Here is a 25,374-nt window from a genome sequence, read left to right as displayed (position 1 = left end):
ATTTTTATGATTTTCGTCAATAAAAATAAAGACACAAACAATTAAATGGTCTGGTGGTAAGCCAATTTTTCCATTTTATTAACAAATTTAAGCAATACTGTAATGTGATGTATAAATGAAAAAATAAAAAAGCTTATGATATTATCTGCAAATTTGAAATAGACAAATAAACTCAACCACATCTGGGGGGACTTCTTTCCCAGGCTATTTTTATGTTATTGTAAATCATTTACATGTGTATACTGCTGGCATTTATGTACAATGCATTTTTATAAGTCTATCTTGTTGTTATATATATTTATATGCAATAAAAAGCATCATGAATCAACACACAATCAAACAACTGCATTTCTCCTCTACATTGTCCTCTTATTTGTGTCCTAATCTTGCTCATAAACTTGATATTGTGTACTGCAAATATATATTTTTTAATTTTTAGGTTCCTCATTTCTACGCTTTTTATTTGAAAGTCTTATGTGGAAATGAAGACTCGGGCCGTTTCTCAATCCGACGGTTGCAGCCTCAGGAGGTCGCATATCTAGGCTGCATACGTCATCAATACTGTCTTATTTGAAAATATCAACAATTTATAAAGTTGACTATTATTCTGAGTTAACGTAAATTGTTGTAATATGCTTATGGCTTGCGAATGTAATGCTCAGTTAACTTAAATAAACCAGGCGGGGTGACGTATGCAGCATACATATGCGACCTCCGCAGGCTGCTGCCTTTGGATTGAGCAACGACAGTGCGCATGTCCAGACTCTTATTTAACGCTGAAGTCCTAAAAAGAAATGTCACGCTTTGTAAACAGGAATTTATTATATTATGAAGAAAATAACATGTTGTTTTGAATAAATAAAAATGTAATGTTAAATAATAATAATAATAACAACAACGACGACAGGCGCGCTTCCGGCGCGGGATAATGACGTCAAGCCCCGCGAAGAAGCAGAATCGCAACTCGCGCGCAGAGGAAACGAAGGCGTGTAAAACTTGATCAAACCGTGTTGACATGGCTCGAGATTTCAAACCTGGAGATCTTATATTCGCTAAGATGAAGGGCTATCCACACTGGCCCGCGAGGATCGACGAGCTTCCGGATGGAGCTGTCAAACCATCCAACGCAAAGTTTCCAATCTTCTTCTTCGGCACACACGAGACTGCATTTCTGGGCCCTAAAGACATCTTTCCTTATTTACCCAACAAAGACAAATATGGCAAACCCAACAAGAGAAAGGGCTTCAACGAAGGTCTGTGGGAGATTGAAAACAACCCTAAAGCGGAACTGGACGGACCTAAAGTCATGCACGCCGAAGCTGCTTCAGATAACGAGCAGAGCGGCGGTGATGTGGAGAAAACTCAAGAGAAGAAGAGAAAGCAACCAGAAGACACCACAGATGACACGAGAGGGAAAAAGAAAAAGGTTGGAGATGATCATGATTCAGACACTGAAAACACGAGCCCTGTTTCAAGCCCTACTGCTGGACAAATCCCATCCCAGAAACGCAGAGGAAGAAAACCCAAAAGCATGCTGCTGCTCCAACAACAACAAACATCAAAGGAGCCACAAGGGGGCGTGACCAATATTCAGACCTTAGATGAAGAAGAGAGCAAGAAGACAGAGAGGAGGAAGAAGAAGGATGACAGTAAAGATGATAAAAAGGATGCAGAAGGAAAGAAGAAGAAGCACGACAGCTCTTCAGAGTCCGACAAAGAAACCAAGCAAGTTGCATTGGAGCCACCTGTAGAAACAGACAAACCAGACCAGCAGAAAGATTTAGGAAAAGATGTAAAGAAAGCAGACAAAAGAAAAGAAGTATCTACAGAGTCCAGAATTCTTAAGTTACACGCCGAGATCAAGATATCTTTAAAACTGAATAACCCTGATGTAAAGAAATGTCTGTCTGTGCTGGATGAGCTGAGCTCGCTGCAGGTCACCACACAACATCTTCAGAAACACTGCGAGCTCATAGCCACGCTGAAGAAGATCCGGAGGTTCAAGGCCAGCCAGGACGTGATGGACAAAGCCGCAATGCTGTATAATAAGTTCAAGAGCATGTTTCTGATGGGAGAAGGCGAAGCGGCGCTCAGCCACGTGTTGAATAAAAGTCTGGCTGAACAGAGACAATTCGAAGACGCCAAAAAGGGAACGATGAGAAAAACAGAAGAGTCCAAAGAGCAAAGCGACAACAACTCCAATCCTGAGAAGGATGCTGTGGCCGAGAAATCCGGAGAGGATTCTCCGTCTCTGGATAAAAACAATGAGAGCATAGATAGCAATATGTCATAACACACATACTTTTTACCATTTTATGTTTGTCCAAGGTTTAAACATTTCTGAAGTCACCTGACCACTGGATGTTTCATGTTTTTTTTTTTAATATTTGCACACCCAAGTGTCTTTTTTTTACAAAAGTGCATTCACAAGTAGCAGTTGTTTTAAACTTGTCGTTTTACCAGAGAGCTGCTTGTTGTAATGTGTTATTTTTGTGCATTTCGTTTTGTAAACAAGTAGATTTTATATAGCAAAGTATATATAAGGATAAAGCTTAGTAGACAAACCATAAAGAGTGTTATCTTACAAAATGTTAGTCGAAATAACTGCATAGTATGCAACTAACATGCTTAACAGTGACTTTGGTGTCTTTGTCACGTTTACATGAGTTAGATGTTTTAGCTTTGCTCTGCTGCTACACTTTTATTTTGATTCACGTTCAGATTGTTATTTCTGTTTGTTTTAGTGTTCGTGCCCATAAGACTGCCATCATGAAACCTGTTTATATAACCTGTGCCATTTTAATAAAGCACTGTTCGCCTCAAAATATTAAGACTTCTTTCAGTTGCAGTTCATTTTATATTGTTTATACGTTTGCTCTTATGTTATACGTTACGTAAAGTGTCTTATATAGCTGAAAATCACAATTTCCTGTTGTCAGTCATTAATGTAGTGTGGACAGTATGTAACAAAAGGTCAACACTGTTACTCTACTTTTTTGACACTAATTCAGACAGCAAAAAATTATGAAAACATATTTTACAGGAAAAAAAATATATTGTTATGACCTCCAACGATTCCTGGTCCATGACAATGAGTAGGGGAGAGCAGGGCACAAAGTATTGCTTTTTGTCTATTATTCAAAAAGTATTTAAGTTAGATTAATCATTTTTTTACACAATCAACATACACCATGTCTGCTACAAATGAACACTTAAAGTTTGTGTGTGGGACCTACAGTTATCGTACAATTACCCCGAAAGCGACAGGAGTGCAAATGTTACCCCATAGGTGGGGTTCATTGTAACAAACAGAGGGTTGTAACATCTGCTAGAAAATGTTGTTTAAACATAAATAATTCAATACAATTCTGTCTATATACTAAAGGTGGATATTGTTTATATATCTGCCTATAATAGATAGATATCCACACATTCATCCATCCATCATCCTTCATCTAACCATCCTTGAATTATGCATCAATGTATATAAATTAAGACAAAAAAAATCATAATTGTGAGTTATTTCCCCTGATATTGCATTAAGAGTTATCATTTTGATGAATAGCATTTACATTTCATGTCATTATTGTATACCTGAGGTGTGACAACTAACCCCGCTGTGTATAAATGTTTTTAATACCAGCTATCAGTTACTAGGAGTTGCTGGCATGTTTTAAAATGGTGTTCTGTTTTAGATAACAAGACAGTGATTAAAATAATATAAGGTTGAATTTGGTGACTTACACACCCAACTCAGATTTTTTTTCTATGCCTCCAAAACACTCTTCATTCAATATCTAACACAACACATTTTCACAAATTCACAGGAGACAGTAAAAGAAAAAAAACAAAAGCACTTCCTTGGCCCTGGATAAATATGTAAAGTAGCCGTGTTACTAATAACCCTGTGTAAGTTTGTGCCCCGGTCACCCCTTCCAAATTAAAATAATAAAAAATATAACAATTTAAAAAAAATATGACTTTAGACACCTAATGTATCTGCCATTATATAATCACACACATATTGTAGTCTTCATGTTTTTAAAGACAGTTTTATTTTATAAAATTGCTTTTAAGTAGGGCTGTCACGGTCTAAGACATTCAATACATGGTTATCACACCGAAAGAAGTCGCAAACAATATTGTTGCAATATCCGTTTAAATGTTAGGTTTTTATTATAAATAAATAAGGGTATCGGTCGTATTCATGTTTAGTATTGTTTGTTTTAACCTGTTTTAGCCAATTAATTATACTTAGAAAACATGTATGGAGATTAGGAAATGTACAAATATCTTCTTTTTTGGAATTAAAAACATTTCAGTTGTAGTGATAGCTAATAATACAATGAAGAATTTGGTTCCAAAACACAATAAATCCATTTTGACTAATTTCAGTAAAGACTTGTTTTCTATACAAAGTAAGTGACAAGATGAAAACTATTTTCTGTTACAAACTTTCACATAGCATCTTTAGGTTATAATAACATAAAAAATTATAATCCATAATTTTCATGATTTTCAAAGATTTATTATAAAAACGGATTATTTTTTCACAAAATGCAATAAATCCATGACAAGTTTTTTTTTCTTCAATATGCTATAAATCTGTTAAATCTATATATATCTATATATATATATATATAATGTACATTCATCTTTGCCATTTTATATTCATTTAGTTGACTAGTGGTACACGGATAAAAATAAACAATGACATTAATCAAAACACTTTGTCATATTAAGAAGACTGTCATTGCTGCGGTTATACTTAAGACGTCGTCGCTGAACTTTTTTGACAGCAAACAGCTGTGAAATGTTTTGGTCCTGCTTGATTTTCGTTGACTTAAAGTAAAATAATGGAAAGTTTTTCATAAGATCCCCTGGGGTCAATGTGCATGGGAAGCTTGATGCAAGCAACCGTCTCGAGTGCTTCTCACGTAAATTATTAGATTTTGATGGCTTACGTTTCTTTCCCATCACAGGTTTATCAATGCTATTAAAGTTTTATTTTGTTTTTGTTTGTTTGTTGATCACAAAGTACAAAGTAGATAAGGAAAACTTGTACTCAATGTGCCACCATTGTTGTTTACATTGCGTGGAACGGTGCGCTGTAATTTGTGGAGCAGATTTAATGCATTCTGCAGAAAAGGAGGAGTGGCGTTTATTGCGTTTTGGGAAAAAAGGGAGAAAAGATGACAGAATAACACAGTGGATATTGTTTTTTGCTTAAAATTAGGAATTTACTTTTAAATACTGGCCTGATATAATACTGATTGTGGCAGTAACTCATTTTTTTTCAAATGGCGTTTATCGCTTTTTTGAACCAAACTTTTCAAATATACCTGTGCAAGTTATGACTGATTTTGTGGTCCAGGGTCACATATCATTTAGTACCAACACAATTGCTGCAATCATGGTTGTTTTTTTTATCACTGGTTGGTTATTTTGTTACACCCCTACTTGCATTTTACAGGACTAAATACGGTAGTAGAATGCTGTAGTTATGAGTCCCGTAAACTACTGAAGTGTGTGTGTGTACAGAACAAGATTTAACACTAAAAGGTGACGTGAAACCCAAATTAAAATGCATTATGTAGTAGTTCCCTCGAAATGTGCAAAATTGCGTTATAGTGTTAGATAAGAAGTAAAAGAACACGAACGAAGTGGTTTGAATCGTCCTCAGTTTTATTGATATAACAGCACATACTCACACATACTGGATGAGGATATAAACCCAGGGCAAACCTGCATCCTTACACAAACCTCTTTAACATACAAAACATGTTTAATAGCACATACATGATGAGGAGGGGACCAGACACAAATAATATTCCAGTATGTCAAAGCTTTTCCAAATCATATATTCCACAAGTGATTTCAGAAGTATAAATACAATTCCAGGCTTAATATTTCATTTTATAATCGTTTAAAATCATTATTCTGCATCCATATTTAAGATCAGAGGCGTTCCGACCACAAGACCGTCACGTTTATTCAGACACTATTATATTTACTCTTAACGGATGTGTGCGTGTGTGTGTGTTTGTGAGATGGGTTGGAGGTATCTTACAGTTGAGCTCGAGTCGAACACCGTTCTTCTGCAGACGGTGTTTCTGGATGGGTTTTTATCATGGTTTAATACTGCAGTTCTGTGATGGAGCAAATCTTTACAACATTTCTTGCCCGTGTTGATATCCAGCGGCGTCTTCATCAGTCAACGTACATCGGTGAGCTGGGAGACGCAGGGATCTGATCTAAAATCCTGCAGACGTAGCTGGCCACATCTACATTACGTTCCTCGTACATCTGAATGAAGGGATGTTTCTGCAGTAAAACGAGAGAAATGTTAGGAAATACATGGCGAAACTAGGACGCTTTGGATAAAAGCATCTGTTAAATGCATAAGAAAAAAAAGTGTCACTTTATCAGGAACTCACCAAAAGCTCTTTGTACTTTGGCCTTTTAGATTCGTCTTTTGTAAGGCTGTTAAACAAGAACAATAAAACAAGATTAAAGAGGGATTTATCACAATGTTTATTACAAATGCAATTTCCTATGAAACTTAATCAGAAAGTTCCTCTGTATGAACAGCAGGGGGCGTCTGTATGTGACCAGACAAAACAAATCTGGGCCATAACATCCTGTTTGCCAAGTTTGCAATTTCTTACCAGCCACAAATGACCAAAATAAAACCACTTACCGGAAAAGGTGCGACTTTGCAAGAAAATGTAGGACACTTAAGAGCAGGTGAATTTTAAATCATGCAAAACATTTCCAGTAAATAGTAGTACAAATGTCATCAATTAACTCTTTCCCCACCAGCAATTTTTTTTCAAAAGGTTGCCAGCCAGCGCCAGCATTTTTTATGATTGTCACAAAATGTTAATGCCTTCAAGAAAATGTTTCTTCTTTAAATATATTAACATACAATATATCAAAATAATGAAATAACAGACCCTCTGCTTAAAAAAAAACATTTCATGCTATCTTTATGTTATTTATCACCTTGCGGTAAGGTTGTTTTCATGTCTTGTCGCTCTTGATATCAATTTTAACATCAAGCAAGTCCTGCGTTCTATTTTCTAATTCCTGCATGTTTTAAAACCGAAACCAAAATGTCAAGCACATGTGGATGCACGCATCTTTTGAATTAGATTTAGGACGGTACACTTTTTAGAAAATGTACAAATAAAGATCATTTTAGATGTTTAATGACTAAATGACCAGATGTTTAAGATCATTGAGATCGCTAGATGAGGGCTTAATCTACTTATTTTTATGAAAACCTCAATTTTGACCAAAATCGACATTTGGGTCAGGACAAAACCAGTTTGCAAGATGAGAAATTAAATAAATAAAAAAATAGTTTTTAAAGCATGCATCAGGTTTATTTCAATGCACAGTGTATTTATGTTAATTTTATGTAATAAAATATACATTTGCATTATTTTTATGAAAGTTAAGACTGAATGGACCTAAAAAAGGTCAAATGGTGTAACCTCCAATTGCGCCAAAAAATGAGAAATATTAAATATTTTATCCACCTTGATGGCATGTAAGCGTAAAAAAAATAATACTTTTAAAATATAATTTTATTAGTCATTTCTATATGTAAATTTTAATGCGCTTTTGTAATATTGTCCTGACATATGCTGAAAACAGCTCTGTTTTCGAAATAATCTTTGACAAATTATGTAAAAACAAATCATATTACACTAAACTCGATGATTATATTTTATTCAGGGCTCCAGACTGTCACCAAATGGTGGCATTTTGCCACCAAAATTTGAGAGTGTGCCACTGAATTTTACATCCAGTCGCAAATGTGCGACCAGTAAATTTGACCTTTTTTTGTGATGTGATACGGAATTTAAAACAGACTTTCTGCATCTATCATCAAAGTATTTATTAGTAATACGGGGTATTACTTAGTAGAAATGTGAATATTTGATGTTGATTTACGGTATGTGCCCCTAAATTTTCTGGTTGCGCCACTAAAATTTTCAGTCGGGGCCACTGTGCTCCTAGTGAAAAAAGTTAGTCTGGAGCCCTGTTATTCCACATTTTTTATGAATATATTTATATTTTAATAAAAAAATACTAGTTACACCAATTGACACAGACTGGTTACATCACATTGACATTTTTCCAATTATCCCCCAACTATTCTTTCAAAATGAAATAAAACCAGAAATTTTAACTTTAAAAAAAATTTATTTATCCATATGGTTACAAAAGAATTAACGTCACGTCATTGACCCATTTATACTTTCTTTTGCATCTAGCTCAAAATTAGACGGTGCGCATTGCGACTCATTTTTCCAGCACGGGTCACAATTTGTTAAAGGCTTTTGTTAAAAATCAAGATTCAGAATGGTGATCCAAACATAAAAAGAGTATTTACTGTTGTTTGATCCGTGGATGCTGGATAGGTAACAGCGCCACCTACTGCATAATAGCTAAAATATGGATTGCCTTAAAAACTCGTCTTTAGCATCCTCGTCTCTTAATTGATCAGATTACTTGTCAATGGCAGGGAAAGAGTTATGCTTCATTTATACAAAATGCATCATAAAAAACTCCATAATAGTCAACATCCGTCAAATATCAACTTCTGCTGATTTAAAGGCCACAGATGGCTCAGAAAGACGACATGTGGGATGTGGCGAATGACAAATAACAGTAAACTTTAAGGGTTTTATTTTGAGTAAGTTGTAGTTTTGTGTGTTTCATCATAGGTACACACGGAAATCACATCATAGAAAATCTTACGTTTTTGTGGTGTTTATTAAAACTAAATATTAATTTTCATATCAAAATACATTAATTAAAACTAACTACAAGAGATGTCTCACCACAGGTTGACAAAGTTGATGAATTTGGGAGAAAACTGTCTCTCCTCTGAACTGCTGAGCTGAGGCGGGTCGCCTTTCACCACCTGTGTCAGCTGATCAAACACACTGTTCCACTTCGGGTAAGGAAACCGTCCTGTGGCCAACTCGTACTGAAACACAAAAGCACAAATAAATGACTTTCAATATCACACATACACAAACTTCTCATCTGAAGTCATACAGACTGTTAATCACATTAAAAGACGTATGATCCTCACCAGCGTGATTCCCAAACTCCACACATCAGATCGGACATCATAACCCTGTCTGGAAGCACTGGGGTCTATCCTTTCCGGCTAACAGACAGACAGAAATTAAATATACAGTCAATGTTAAAGTCATTTGTGTTATTTAATATTAACTACATTACAGACAGCGACAGGTCTGCATTTATATGGCAAAGAATAATGCACAAAACATACTAAAGTGTCACAGACACATTTTTAACGCTCTATTAATACTATCAATACTACAGAAAGGTTGGAGTGTTTATATGTCAACACATCATATTAATGTCTGTAACAATTCTGGCTCATATGCCAGTGAGTCATCTGTGTGCTGACAGTTGTCATCCTCTGCATTATGATATCACAGCAGCCCATCTGTGTCAAAGATATCAGACTGTGAGTGTGAGTCCAGACACTTTACAACGTGAAAAACAGATGTGCTTCCTTCCTTCCAGACACGAGAGTTTGTGTGTTACATAATAACTGTACATATATGATCTCATTCATAAGCAACACCCACACACATTATTGATGTCTACTCATTGATGACATCATCATGCAGTCTGTCCTCATGGGAAGATTCTCTGAATGAGATCATGCTGCTCGGATTAGAGGATGACATCATCTACTACTGCAGACAACTGTACAGCAGAGTCGAGACTCATTCACAGACACAGAGACAAAGGAACAGACACTATAACACACACAATGTAATTATCTGTGAATGGATGATTGAGTGATGAAGTGAATGAACACTCGAATGAATGAGTAAACAATCAAATTAATGAATAATTGAGTAACGAACGAATGAGTAGATGAATGAGTGAACAAACGATCGAGTAAATGAATGAGTACACGAATAATTAAGTGACTTACTTAGAACAAACATTTATGTAACTGAACAAGCAAACAAACAAACAAGTGAATGAACGAGGGAATGAACAATCAAGTAATTAATAAGTAAACAAACAATCAAGTGACTGAACAAGTGAACAAATGAATGAGGAACTGAATGAACGAATGAACGATCGAGTAACTGAGCGAGTGAATGCACAAAAGAGTAATTAAGCGATCAAACAAACGTTTGAGTAACTGAGTGATCAAACGAACAATCGAGTGAATGAACGAGCGAACAAGCAAGTAAATGAATAAGGGAACAAACGATCGAGTGACTGAACAAGCAAACAAATGATCGAGTGACTGAACAAGTGAACGTACGATCAAGTAACTGAACGATGAAATTAACAATCGAGTGCCTAAACAATCAAACGAAAAATCGAGTAAATGAATGAGCATACGAACAATCAAGTGAATGAACGAGTGAATGAACAAGCAAGTAAATGAATGAGTGAATGAGTGATAGAGTAACTGAACAATCAAACGAACAATCGAGTGAATGAACGAGCAAACAAACATTCAAGTAAATGAATTAACGAGCAAAAGAACAAGCAAGTAAATAAATGAATGATAAAGTAACTGAATGACCAAACGAACAATCAAGTAACTGAACGATGAAATTAACAATCGAGCGCCTAAACAATCAAACGAAAAATCGAGTAAATTAATGAGTGAACGAACAATCAAGTGAACGAACAAGCAAGTAAATTAATGAGTGAACAAATGATAGAGTAACTGAACAATCAAACAAACAATCAAGTGAATGAACGAGCGAACAAACAATCAAGTAAATGAATGAGGGAACAAACAATCGAGTAAATGAATAAATGAACGAACAATCGAGTGACTAAACAATCAAATGAACAATCAAGTAAATGAATGATCAAACAAACGATCAAGTGACTGAACGATCAAACAAACAATTGAGTGAATAAATGAGTGACTGGACAATCGAGTGAATGAACGAGCGAACAACAATCAAGTAAATGAATGAGGGAACGAATGATCGAATAACTGAGCGATCAAACAAACAATCAAGTAACTGAACGATGAACGAACAATCAAGTTAATGAACGAGCGAACGAACAATCGGATAAATGAGTTACGAAATTTTAGGGTCCATTTCTTAAATGGAAGGCTGCATCCTTTGAAGTTTGCATTTGTAGCCTGCATATTTCACAAAGTCTTTAATTATGTCTTATTTTGGAATATAAAAAATTATAAAGTCTGCATATGTGACCTTCAGAGGATGCAGCCTCCGTTTGCAAAATGGCCTGAGTGACTGAACAAGCGAACGAACGATTGAGTAAACATACAATCAAATGAATGAACGATCAACCCAATGAGTGAACGAACGATAAAGTGAAGAAATGGTTGACAGGTTAGAAAAATGATATTGTGAATAGGTCTTACTGCCATATATGGTCTGCAGCCTGCGTCTCTGGTTTTGGCGATGGAGTCCACTAACTGTCCACTGATGCCAAAATCACACAGCTTAATGTTACCTGTCCTGTCCAGGAGGATATTTGATGGCTTTATATCTGCAGAGAGACCAGAAGAGAGCTTCACTAAACTGAACAGATATAAACAGGACTAAACCCTAACCATCTCACATCTGAAAGGTCATCTTACCTCTGTGAATTATCTTCAAGCTTTCTTTTAAGTGGTTAAGTGCTTTCACAGTCTGCCGTGACCCAGAAGAACAGAGAACATCAGTGATCACAACAATAAATGCTTCACTTACTATAATGTCAGATGGAAAGAAATAATGACTCACAGCTAATGTTATTTTTCCTAAAATCTCCTCTGGAATCACTTCATCTAAAGAGGAATAAACGTATTTGTAGAATTTGTCGAAGGAGATAGACATGAGCTCCATGCATATCCAGCAGTCCCCCTGAAAGACAAACAGAAACTCATTGGCTCACATCTTTCAAAACAGGCGTGTAAGATACTGAAGCATAGGCGGGGAACACACCTCTCTGAACAGAGCACCGTAAAACTGGACGATGTATGGACAGTCACTGCTCCTCATGACCACATCTAGATCCATCAACAGCTGTTTCTGTTCTCGCTCATCCACCGTCGACCTGATCCTCTGTCAGACAAACACACACAGATCAACTTTACATGAGATGGAAACCCATTATTTCACAGATAAAACTTGAAAATGCATTGCGTATTTTGTCACTAAAACCAGCTTCTTGAAAATCTATCAAAGATCTCTGAGGTCCATGAGTGATCAGAACCTAGTTGGACCTAAAACAGACGAGATCACATTCTTAAACTTTCTAAACTTTAGCGCTGTTTTCTAAATGTCGTCAAAAAAATATTGCGGAATGACTGCGTTTCTAATAACCAATGTATGCAATTTTGTTTTATCACTATAAGTCATAAAAAAACACGGCGACAGGTGTATTCGACTTCATACAGTATCGTGCAAGACACGCGCATTACATCAAAATACCGCAAGAGTGACTCGAAAGTAACGTATACAGAGCAGGCGACTCACAAATCGCTCTCGCTGTATTTTAAATTAATATTTTTTGGCCATTTTTGCCTTTATTTAACAGTAATTACGGAGAGGACAGGAAAGTACATGGATGAAAGAGGCGTATGGGATCGGCAAATGACCACGAACCGGGAATCGAATTCGTGTCACCAAAAGCACACCACGTCAGAGCGTTGCGCACTACACCATCGGCTCTGATGCTCTCGCTGTATTTTGATGTCATGCGCATGTCGGTTCGTGATGCCACATGAAGTCAAACACATCTCTTCCGTCTTGTCCTCCAACCAATCATACTTAAAGAATGATCATGTGACGTTAACACGTGGCAGGTGACCTGTAAATGTGAAAAGTTTCCACTGCAGGTTTTGCGATCTATTCTTTTTTCGAATTGCCTAAAAACCACCTCACTCGAGCGTGTTTCATTGGGTGGATTTTCAATATGGCCAATTTGAAAGGTAATGAAAAACAGCTGCATAGATTTGCTTAAGACTTTAGCGATATTTTCTAAAAAAACTATTTCGCAAATTCACGCCATTTCCATTAACCGACGTCATTTGACTAAAACGTAATTTTGTTGGCAAAGAGTGCATTTGGCTTTGAACAGTACCGCACAGACCAACAAACGCATGACATCAAAATAACACAAGAGCGTCTCGAAAGCATACAGAGCAGCCGACTCATGAATCGCTCTCGCTGTATTTACGGTCTTATTTTTGTGATCACAGTCGATCACACCTCTTCTGTCCTGTCCTTCATCCGAACATATAGTGGGATATTTTAAAATTATCATGTGACCTTTACGCACAATGCAAAAAAAAAAAACGGTTCCATTGCAGTTTTGCGACCTGAAAAATGACCTCATCCGAGCATAAAAACTTTTAATGTGCATTTTCAATTCGCCATTTCAATTTGCTCAATATGCCCAATTTGAAGGGTAATGGAAACATCTACATAGATTCGCGAAAAACTTTATCGCTATATTCTAAATGTTGACAAAAACTATTGCGAAATTACGCCGTTTCCATTAACCAATGTCATGCGACAAGCATAATCTTGTTGGCACCTGGTGTATTTGGCTTTATACAGTACCGTGCAGATCAACAAGCGCATGACATCAAAATACCGCAAGAGCGACTCGAAAACGTACAGAGCAGCCAACTCACCAATCACTCTTCATGTATTTGATGTCAGCTTCATGACGTTTTTTTTTGTGACGCCACATGAAGTCGAACACACACTGCAAAAAAATCTGCCAATGGAATATGAAAAATTTTCTTGAAATTTGAAGTTTACTTTTTTCATAAACACTTATTATATTTCTTATTACATTGGCAGATTTTTTCATTAGGGATGCACCGATATGGAAATTTTGGCCAATACCGATAACTCTTTAAATTTGGGGGGCGATAACCGATATCTATAGGCCGATAAATATTCATATTATTTTCACAATGAAAAACTCGCAGACCGCGGACATCTTGTCTTTGCGCTAGACTAGCATACTCTTCTTAAGCCCGCAACATGTGTCATCTTCGTGCTATGTCACAGAAAGCACCAATCAAAACTTCACATGACCAGCAATGAGCAAGTGAAGTGGTTCAACAAACCAAAATAATCCATCATTTATCGGCTTTCATTTATCGGCCTAATTTTGTTATCAGACCGATAACCGATAATAGTAAAAATAAGCAGTTATCGGCCCATAGCGATATGTCGGCCGATATATTGTGCATCCCTAGTACAAATTCACTTAAATTTTATATTTTTGGTCTAAAAACTAGACTTATTTTCCTAGGTCATTTTGTTCATCAAGGAAATGCATCTTAATTTAAGAATTTTTTATATCTTTACTGAAAACAAGACAAAAATACTAAGTAAGAAAGTCATATTTTGCAGTGCACCTCTTCTGTTCTGTTCTTCAACCGAACATATCATGCCATATTTTTAATATGATCATGTGACTTTTACGCACCAATGCATTAAAAAAATGGTTCCATTGCAGTTTTGCGACATGCTCCTTTTTCAAACTACCTGAAAAACCCCCTCACTCGAGCATAACAACCTTTACTGCAAATTTATGCAAAATTTACCACATTTCCATTTGGTGCATTTTCAATTCGCCATTTAAATTTGCTCAATATTCCCAATTTGAAGGGTAATGGAAACGGCTACATAGATGAAACTCATGAATTGCTCTTGCTGTATTTGATGTCAGCTGTATGCCTGTTCTTGTGATGCAACATAAAGTTGAACACACTTCTTCTGTCTTGTCCTCCAACCAAACATACCATGCCATATGGGTTTTGCAAATTTATGCAAAATTTAACACGTTTCCATCGGGTGCATTTTCATTTCGCCATTTCAATTTGCTCAATATGCCCAATTTGAAGGGTAATGGAAACGGCTACATCAATGAAATTCATGATTCACTCTTGCTGTATTAATGTCAGCTATATGCCGGTTCTTGTGACGCAACATGAAGTTGAACACACTTCTCAATCTGTCTTGTCCTTCAACTAAACATATCATGCTATATTGGTTTTGCGATATATTTCTTTTTCAAATTGCATGAAAAACCACGCAACCCCAGCGTATAAACTTTTTGTGATATATATATATATATATATAGATATGAAAGCGTCTGCTATATGAGATGACATCACTCTTACTTTGACCGCCATGATTTTTCCGCTAGGTTTGTGCACCATCTTGTTGACCGAGCCATACGCTCCTCGTCCGATCTCTCCGAGATCCTTCAGATCTTCTGCGGTGAAGTCCCAGTGTTGCTCTGGTGAGAGCTTCAGCTTCCCAGACGACTCGATGCTGTGGGTTCGCAGCCTCTCTCTAAAACACACAGAAGAAGAGGATCACAGCTGAATATATGAGGACACAAAACTAAAGACTTGATCAGACACAAAGCTGTACTTACATGTGTGGGTTCTGGAAAGGAAGTCCGGCCGTGTTCAGGGTGATTCTGGAAGTAGTTTTGATCGGAGGATTGGCAAAATTCAATTTCAGGGCTTTACGTTTACCTAATAGAAGAGCAAGACACCTTTAGTTGAGACTCGGTGTATAGTGAGGGAAAACAGCATAAACAAACACAGACACCAATAAATGAGATCTCTAACTAAGCCACAGAAGATGAAGGAGGGTCATGAGTGTACAGATAATCACTAAAGTCATGCACATCTGAGCACCAAAAGAGGAAAACCAGGGACCAGATTTCCTAAAGCCATCAGATTTTGGACATGTTGCAGTTTTTACACAATGTGATTCATAGCTTTAGCAAATCTGGCAGCAGGAGGCAGCGATTGTGGTCCAACATGCTTGAACCCTGCGTTTATCACAACCAACCAATCACATCTCTCCCCTTCGTCATCCAATCAGAGCAGAGAACAGAACTTTAGAATAGATCTGATCACATCCCGACACGAAAAAGATCACAAACTTGCTTTAAAATCAATCACATGATCGTCAATGCACTGATTCTGTAATTTAGCGAGAGGTGTGCGAGACAGCCGTAGTGCAGATGTAGTGTGAAAGCAGTGCAGTGTATTTTTAAACCACAATAACCAATCCAATGCAAATAACATGAAAAAAAAACATAAATCAAACTTATCTGTTGATACCATGACTTTAAATTAAAGATTCTTATTAGATGCAAACTTAAATTACTGCAAAAAGTACCACATAAAGGTTTGGATCTGAATACCAGAGGAACAACATTCATTTCTGAATTCACGGCATGTGTGTCCATGTCCCAACAAGTTTGTGTTTGTCTGAGAGCTTCACATGCCAAAAACATCTCTCTCAGTTCTCCAAAACAAAATGCAGATTGTAGAGACAGGGAAAAACTCAGATAACCCCAAAATAATCTTGACTTCACTGGTTAGTAGCAATTCCTGAATCAAAACCCATGTGAGTTTCTGAAACGGATATGTGTATGATTATTAAAGTAATCTGAAAATGAACTTGACTAAAAGTAAATGTTAATTGCAATTTGCAACTTAACAAGATTAATAAATGAAAGTGAGGACAAACTGTTTGTCTAAATGTAAATTATTTTTCTCTAAAGTCAATTGAAGCTATAAGCATTAGACTTTTAGATTTTTCATAAACTTCACGTTATATTTGGTTCATATATATAAAACAAATTGATAATCTAATTGAATTGTAATACTGACTAGTGTTGTAATAATGTTGATTTTAATGACTACTTGGTCGATAACGTGGCATGTGAACTGAGGCAGACTAACTTATGCAATAAAACAAAGTCTTATTTTACACAATTCATAAGAAACCTCTACTAAGACTGGAAAGAGACACACGTAATATCTTCCGACAAGATTGTGGGTAGACTACAAAAATAAAACAGGAACTAATGCTTCCGTTCAGTGACAAGTAATATTGCCCAAAAAAACTACACAATTAATCATTCAATATTTACAATGCATGAGCCACTATTAATACTGAAAAGAGCAGTTCACCCAAAACATATATTTTATTTTCCTTACTTTAATGTCATTGCAGACCTAAATGATTTTCGCTCTTGTACTGTAATGAAGTGGCTTAAATTCAATGCAGTGAATAATTTTATAAATGATTTTTGGGTGAACCCCCCCCCCCAAACGTATACATTAATCACACTGTAAACAATTCCTTGTTGCACTTCCATTTTTAGGTTTGATCAACTTCAATATACAATTTATTTAAACTTTTTTACTAGTGGGGAGTTGCTATAATGAAAATAAAGTTGAATAAGTTAATTCAACTTTATTTTAAAGTCACCATGAAAAAAAATGTAATTTGTTTTGTAATATTGTTGTATTTTTTCACAAATTAGTTATCTGTGAGCTTCATTATTAAAAAAAAACAAACACGTGCCCTCATAATCTTTAATCAAGAACGCAAATCTCCTCAAAATGATCTCTCTTTACTTCCGGTCATATGGTATGGCAGGTGGGCGGGGCCTAGGAGACCATCGCTGCGATTAGCAATTAGCAACACAATCCAACTTCAAATGATCCAATCAGATCTCAATGGACACATTCAAATCCAGTCGTCCATTTCAGGAGCCGGATTCACTCGGATATACATCACCACTTGGAAAATAAGGCAATCGCTACTTCCGTTACATGGCGACTTTAATTTATAGCACCTCCCGACTGTAAAAAGTAAAAGTTGGATCAACTTCAATTGGTAACACCTAGAATAACCTAAAATATTTAAATATTTGTAACTTAAATTGTATCACTTTAAGTGAAAATGTTAAGTTAAAAATATTAAAATATTTTAGGTTACCAGTTTTTTTTTTTACATTTTTACGCGTTAGCAATTGAAGTCATTGTTTTAAGTTGATCCAAATTTTGTTTTTTAAGTTGATTAAACGTAAAATTGGAAGTGCAACAAAGAATTTTTACAAGTGCATGAAAAACTTAAAAAGATAATTGAGGTCAAAATGAGAGGTTTCAATAGAAACCAGGCGGTATTATATATTTACTCTACACCTCTTGGCACATTAAAAACTGCATTATTCCTATATCCAGTGGCCAGAAGGTCAATCAAAGATCATATTTCATAACAGTATGTAATATTGTTTGATGTCTGTGGACAGAGCAGCAAACACCCGCCACCTCTAGCATGCAGAGCGGTCAGTCCCAGAGCGACACAAGTCGAGCAGATCCACGTGTGAAGAGATTAGTTTGTGTGTGTGGATCAGAGGACAGCATAGGGATCAAATACTGGTCAGAAAGTCTGGCTTACTTTGAGGAGCTCCAGAAAGGTTTATCTGAAACCCTGGTGATGAGAAGAACAATTAACACTTCACAACACTCACAACCTCTGAACAAATGTTAACTTTGTTGCCTGCATCATTCATATTAATGTAACTCAATATGAAATTTGTGGTAACCCATTTTATTTATGTAATAAGGTAATATACATATAATTAAAATCCCCTTGTGGAGAAAATCAAGTTTTATTGTTGTTTAGATGTCTATGTGGTGTTTTTAATATGCTTTAGAACAAACCATGAGCGAATTGATCATTTGAGACCACTGCTGGGTCTTTTCTCCATAAAATTGGAGATTTCCAAAGAGAGTCTCTTATCTTTTTAAGTCACAAACATGTAACCAATCATAACTGAACAAGTGGATTAGTAGTTCGAATCATAGATATTATGTATGGATGCTGCTTAGACTCTCCTTCTTGCTGCTCACACAGGGCGAAAGTGTAACGCTTGACAGAAGGCTTGTCTGAAGCGTGGCCAAGAGCCAATCACAGTGGCATATGCCAAACATACTCCGGTCTTGCTTAAACGTAATAAGCTGGCTCGCACTAGGTTATTTGCATAATGCAATCTGATTGACTAACGCACGCGTTGGGGCTTGAAAAGTTGAGAAATGTTAAACTTCTGCCGCGAGCAATGACAGTAAAGGGCTCATTAGGACCTACGTACAACTATAATGAGCCCTTTACTGTCATTGCTCGCGGCAGAAGTTGAACATTATGTGTCGGTTTTCGTTGACATGCAAACACACGCACAGACCACTGGTAGGCAGTATCCACGCGTGTAACCACATTAGCATCGCGGCCGTCAACGAAGGAGAAGCTTGGCAAGTTAACCCAAAAACGAAAAAGATACAGCAACTTGTTGTGCATGATTTGAGAAGACCAGCAAAGATGGATGTAAATAAACAGGGACTTTTGTTGCAGTTTGAGTTAAATCACTCCTCAACTTAGCCCATCTTTATTTTCACCGTCGCAAACTGAAATATCTATGACGCAGTTTTTACCTGACGGGAGGGGTTCTGGTGGACCAATCACAGCGCTTGTGGTCCGCGTAGAACTGACACGCTGTTAAACATTTCGCTAGGTGCAGGTCAGGCTACGCAGAGGAATGCACAGGCTACGGATAACCTACGACGTAGAGCTTACGCACATTCGCACAACTATAAATTGGGCTTAACGCAACGGCGGCGGACCAACAATTCAGTTTGGCAATGCATGACATCACCCATTTAAAGTAAATGAGAAGCATTGACGCTTTCGCCCCGTGTGAATGTCCCGTTAACATTTTGATTTCATGTTAATCCAAAAAACACAATCGCTAATAAAATCTTTTATTAACTGGAACAACGTTTTACACCCAAACAACAGAATGTTACAGCTACGTCTTTTATGGATTCTTAAAAGATGTGCCGGTGGTGAGCGAGAGACATCAAAACAATGTTATCAACCTCCATGTAACAAACAACAACCAAGTTCATCTTAACCTGCTCTTCAAAACAATACAGCTTTAAATCAAACCCCATATAGAGTCTAATAAAGCTGACATGATCTCACATAATCCAAACCTTTGTGCCAGGATGTGCATCAGTAAACTGGTAAACATGGGAAGTATATCGACATGCAGAGAGACATCACACACGACAACAAACATCAAACTAAAACCAGAAGTAAACCAACAGAATATGAAGAAATCTACTGCAAATAAAGATGAAACTATGAAGGACACTTGCAGTTGGAGGGGAAACAAACTGCACTTCTGATGGAAATAGTTTTGTAGGGTCTCACCGTGGTCCAGCGTCAGAGAGGATTGTGGGTAAGAGGCAGGAGATAAAGGGAGAGAAACATCATGAGGGGAAATATTTTCTTTCGTTAGTTCAATAAAAAAGATAGGGTTATCATAAAAAACACATCCGATTGGGAACTTCGGACCCTAAAAACAAATATTTTGGGAAAAAGTTTAATGTTAGGTTATTTTATAACAGACAACAATGTCAAAATAAATTTCAAATCCAGAGAGCATGTGCAACTAAAAATTACTGACATTAAAGGTTTCTAAAAATAAAAGGTGACTATGTAAATTTCTCAGCTTTAATACAAAGTTCAATCATCAAACCAATTGATAACCTTCCCAATCTGAATCCCTACAGACACCTCAGATAACTACTGAGTGATGTTAGACATTTTGGAGGAATAAAACTCACTAACAATGACAATTCAAGAATGAAAGGCTTTACAATGAGATTCAGCTTCCCTCTACAGTAAACTCAGGTCTGAAACTGAATGAACGAAACTGACTGCAGTTCCTCTGTACAAAACAAAACACAATGCAGTAACTCCACAGAAAAATATATCATGTAGTACTGTACATGAGCTAATGGATGAATCGCACAAACACACGTCTGAGTCATATTTCAGCTCCAAAGGATTTTGTAGGAAAAATAAAGCCCGTTTTAGAATTCCTGTGCACAATTTTTAAAGGGGTCATATGATGTTACTTCATGTCTTTGGTGTGTTAAAAGCTGCATTTACAAAATCTGCAAATTTGCAATAATTGAAGTCTCAACTAGGGTTGTTGCGGTCACAGAATTTTCCCACTGGTTAATCAGTGCGCGACAAGTGGGAGGGGCTTATACGCACATGCATATGTGTAGGGCTGTAACGATATATCGCATGTTCCATTAAAAAGACCTGTCTAAAATCGAAACGGCTTCGCGATTCTGTGTTTCATGCACAGCTTGTGCGTGTACTATGGCGTTTTGGTCAGTAAGAAGTCCGTTATCAATCTAAAATCAATACGAGTCTGAGTCGTTTATAATGTGCATTTAAAAAAGCAACACTCGTTAAACAAAATCATTTAAAATATTCTTTATTATCATGAAAATACCTGAAACAATCTGAAGAACGGCGATATACATATTCCTGTAGACATTTCCTGGAATAGTGTTTGTAAAACTACTTCTTCTGTGGCACAAAGGGTGTTTCTGCACGAGAGCGCCCCCTGGCTTTTGGATGTGGCGGCATTTCACTGTAATTCATTCAAATTCATTCATTGAGAAAACGCGCATTTGCACGATAAATCGTTACAGCCCTACATATGTGTATTTAAAGCAAATAAAGCGGCAAAAAACAAACATTAAGTTTTCGTGACCATGCGACACACAGCAATGGGACGTGGGCGAATAATCTAAATGGAGACGATAGTCCAAAATCTCCACCGGTTGAAAAATTTCTACTGGTTTATCATACCTACCCATTTATCGCCCACCCCTCAAAAAAAAATAAAAATCAGCAAGATCATATGACCCCTTTAACACTGTAATATGGATGCTTTACCTCAAGTTTAAATTCTCAATAATGGTTCATCTTTATTAGGTACTCTTTGATGTATTACAGTAACATAATACAGCATTCCTGAAATATAGGATGTGATGACTACAAAATAATCCAATTCATTGAATGTAATGTCAATCACTACCTGAATCACTCTAACACCTGCAAACAAAACAAACACACCTGTTTGTACTAAACACTCACAGGTACAGTATATCAATGAACTGAGACTGGATCAGTGGATATATTATACCTGTAACAGATCCATAAAACTGAAGTATAAATCATCAAGACCTTTAATTAACATCAAACCACACAAAACAATAATAATATTCATATTTGAACTGTCTACACTGCACTGTTTATTTATGGGGTCTTGCAAAATCATTGTCTTACAGTAAACCTATAACAGGATCTTTCTTGAGAAAAATGAGGTACTTGTTTTGATCCAGAATTAACTCTTGAGGGGTTCGAACCCACAGCCATCTAGTTATCAGCTCAGTTCTTAATCTACAATCACCAAAATAAACCCTAAAATCACTGAAAGAGGGTAGCAGTTAATAGATCCTGCCAACTTATTAAACTGTTTGTGATGTACACAGATCTCCACACAGATGTTTAAAATATCATTTTCATCAGGACTCACATACACATATTACTGTGTGGTTAATCAATGTAACTAAATTAACCAGCATTAAATCAAAAACACAATCTATTATAGTTACTATCCCAAACACCAAACACAACTCAACCATTAGCATATTTTAACACAAACTCATTCATACATTCATTTACTCTGGTACATTATGTCCTTATAAAGGTTATATTCCATTTAAAAGTGTCATTTTGTATTATACGAACAGATACGTGATCAACACAATTATTTAAACAACACACATTTTAAATCTAAAGCTTTAAATCCCTAAAACACTCATATTTATTTCTAGTTTACATTAGCAATGACGTGCCGTTAGCATGTTAGCCTGTCAGCTAGTTACAATAATGTCAACAAACGCCAGTGACAGAAAACTAACAGCGATGATAAATATATCAATACAACACTAATAACATCACAAAAATACAAAATATGAATTTCAATGTAGTATATTTAGTAAACAACGCATTTAGTGTGAGAAAATGACATTTTTACAGGCCTGTCAGTGTTTGTCACGAGCTGTGTTAGCGGTGCGGCTAACATGACACTGACTGAAATTATAACTGAAGATATGAAACGGATGTTTATTTAAACTCGGATCAGGTAAACATTAGATTAAACAGGTTTATTTGGTGATAGTAAAAAAACTAAAGGTGACATTTAGCGTTGCATACATGAAACACTAAAGCTAACGTTAAATGTAAGACATAAAAAGCCTTTAAATATATAAATGTATGCTGTCATTTCAACACAAATGCGCGAGTACAGTCATTAAACATCACATAGAGATTCATTATCAGACTGATAAACACCGATCCAGAAATCACATCAGATGGATATAAGTGTGTCGGGTTGTGTTGTCTTACCCTGCATGCTGCTCATGGTGCTGAAGTGTTGGCTCTGGCTCTGGTTCTGATGGTGCTGTGGCGTGTTGGTGCTGGAGTTTGATAGTGGATTACTGCTGGAGCTGGAAGTCGCCATTTGGGTTTGAGTTCCAGCAGCCAGCGCGGGCTGCAATGCAGTGAGAAACTAGAGCGAGCGAGCAATCTCTCTCTCTCTCTCTCTCTCTCTCTCTCTCTCTCTCTCTCTCTCTCTCTCTCTCTCTCTCTCTCTCTCTCTCTCTCTCTCTCTCTCTCTGTGTTGAAAGGTACAGATGAAGTAACAAATAAAGAAAAAAAGCATAAAAATGTGCTAAATAAAATAATTCGCCATCTAAATTAATATAAAAATGGTACATAGTAGTAAGAAATAAAATGTAAACAAATTATTAAAATGTGAACATTTAATCATGTAGAAAAATACATTATAAAACAAAGTGTAAGTGTTTGTGAGTGTACATTTTTTAAAACTAATAAATAAAAACTCAATAAAGCATGTTTGTTTGTTTTTGTACAAATATCTTAACATTGTATTTCCTTGATAAGCAATATTAGCTAAGAAAATAAGTCTAGATTTTAGACAAAAAATATGAAATTTAAGTTAAACAACAAGCCAAAAATCTGCCAATGGGGTAAGAAAAAAAAAAACATTTTGAAATAAGTAAACTTTTTCTTAAGCACTTAAGGGGGAGATTTAACAAGACTTTTTTTAAAGTGTCAAATAAATATTTGGTGTCCCAGAGTATGATTGTGAAGTTTTAGCTCAAAATATCATAATTTATTATAACATGTTCAAAATGTGCCGTTTTGGCAGTGGCGTGGTTGGATAGTGCAGATAAAGGGTGGTATTATCCCCTTCTGACATCACAAGGGGAGCCAAATTTCAATGACCTATTTTTCACATGCTTGTAGAGTGTGGTATACCAAAAATAAGTAACTGGGTTGATACGTATTACATTTATCACACCGGGACCCAATTATAACACTGAAATAGAAAAAGAGACAGATTTATGATCATTATATTATATTAATTCGAGAACAATTCAAGAAAAACCTTCTTATCCCATTGCCAGATTTGTTTTTGTGCTTGTTTTAATTCACTTAAATTGTATATTGTGGTGTCTTTTTTAAAAAATGTTTAGATATTTTTACTGAAAACAAGACAAAAATACTGAGAAAGTGATTTTTTTCAGTGAGTGTATAGATATAGGATCTCATGATCTGATGTAAGCTGTTTGTCACATTAGTTTGCTCTTTTTATTTATTAGTTTCACACAAGAATGACAAATCTTTTCTAAAAGATAAACCAAGTATGTGTTAAAGGACAAAGATGTTTTGTCATTTACAGATGTATTTATTTGTTTTTCTTTGCATTCATTTTACATTATGATTTATTTATGCTGTAAACATCATTTTTCCCATAATGCTTTAATCCACCAGAAAACAAAACCATTATAAAGATCAGTGTGTTTAGATTATTATAATGATTATTTAAACAGAGTAAAGGTTGTTATTGATAAGCCTTCAAACAACTTTGTTTGATATAATACAATTGTGTCTTAAACCACGTAGCTCCTTTTTGGTTTAAAAAACAATCTGATATTCATATTGTAAGGCTTTTAACTTATAGCATAAGCTGTTAAACATTTTTGTGGTCTAATTGTTTTATTTGATTTTTATTTATTAGCAACAAAACAATGTGAATGAATAACAGCAGTTAAATTTAACACGACAGTGCCATCTAGTGGAGTGCAATAGAAACACATTCCACTTAAAGGGGACATATCACGAAAATTTGATCTTTTCCATGTTTAAGTGCTATAATTGGGTCCCCAGTGCACCTATTAACCTAGAAAGTGTGAAAAAGATCAACCCAGTAACTTAGTTTTGGTAAACCATTCTCTGCAAGCATGTGAAAAAATCCCCTTGTGATGTCAGAAGGTGATAATACCACCCCTTAATCGGCACTATCCAACCACAGGACTGCCATTTAGTGCAGAGATCAACTCATTTGCTTTTTAAAGGGACAAACCCAAAACGGCACATTTTTGCTTAAACCTATACAAAGTGGCAATTTTAACATGCTATAATAAATTATTTATATGGTATTTTGAGCTAAAACTCCACATATGTACTTTGGGGACACCAAAGATTTATTTTATTTTATTTATTATATTTTATTTATTTACAT

General features: G+C 36.0%; 2 protein-coding genes across 4 annotated transcripts; one reads left to right on the top strand and one right to left on the bottom strand.

Annotated features, from left to right (window-relative positions):
• The first annotated feature begins 911 nt into the window (after positions 1-911).
• LOC129436725 (PC4 and SFRS1-interacting protein) lies at positions 912-2,831 on the top strand. The gene has a single exon (XM_055194960.2). It carries the CDS (start codon positions 1,016-1,018, stop codon positions 2,291-2,293), a length of 1,278 nt encoding a protein of 425 aa, XP_055050935.2. The 5' UTR covers positions 912-1,015; the 3' UTR covers positions 2,294-2,831.
• Positions 2,832-5,664: 2,833 nt separating this feature from the next.
• LOC141351202 (dual specificity mitogen-activated protein kinase kinase 4) lies at positions 5,665-23,356 on the bottom strand. Of its 3 annotated transcripts, XM_073857772.1 has the most exons (12): positions 23,172-23,356; positions 18,294-18,326; positions 15,460-15,562; positions 15,200-15,374; positions 11,997-12,116; positions 11,796-11,915; positions 11,651-11,702; positions 11,432-11,559; positions 9,113-9,190; positions 8,856-9,004; positions 6,438-6,483; positions 5,665-6,324 (listed from the first exon to the last, which is right to left on the bottom strand). In XM_073857772.1, the coding sequence occupies exons 1-12, from the start codon at positions 23,284-23,286 to the stop codon at positions 6,211-6,213; spliced, it is 1,233 nt and encodes a 410-aa protein (XP_073713873.1). In that variant the 5' UTR covers positions 23,287-23,356; the 3' UTR covers positions 5,665-6,210. The 3 variants fall into 3 exon arrangements, with proteins under 3 accessions (XP_073713873.1, XP_073713874.1, XP_073713875.1); XM_073857773.1 differs by lacking the exon at positions 18,294-18,326; XM_073857774.1 differs by lacking the exon at positions 18,294-18,326 and having other exon boundaries at positions 15,460-15,550.
• Between the last annotated feature and the right edge of the window lie 2,018 nt (positions 23,357-25,374).

This window comes from Misgurnus anguillicaudatus, chromosome 19 (assembly GCF_027580225.2).
Source record: "Misgurnus anguillicaudatus chromosome 19, ASM2758022v2, whole genome shotgun sequence".
In the NCBI taxonomy this organism is placed as follows: domain Eukaryota; kingdom Metazoa; phylum Chordata; class Actinopteri; order Cypriniformes; family Cobitidae; genus Misgurnus; species Misgurnus anguillicaudatus.
The sequence above is the reverse complement of the archived record's forward strand: the minus strand, read 5'-3'. Positions and strand labels throughout refer to the sequence as shown.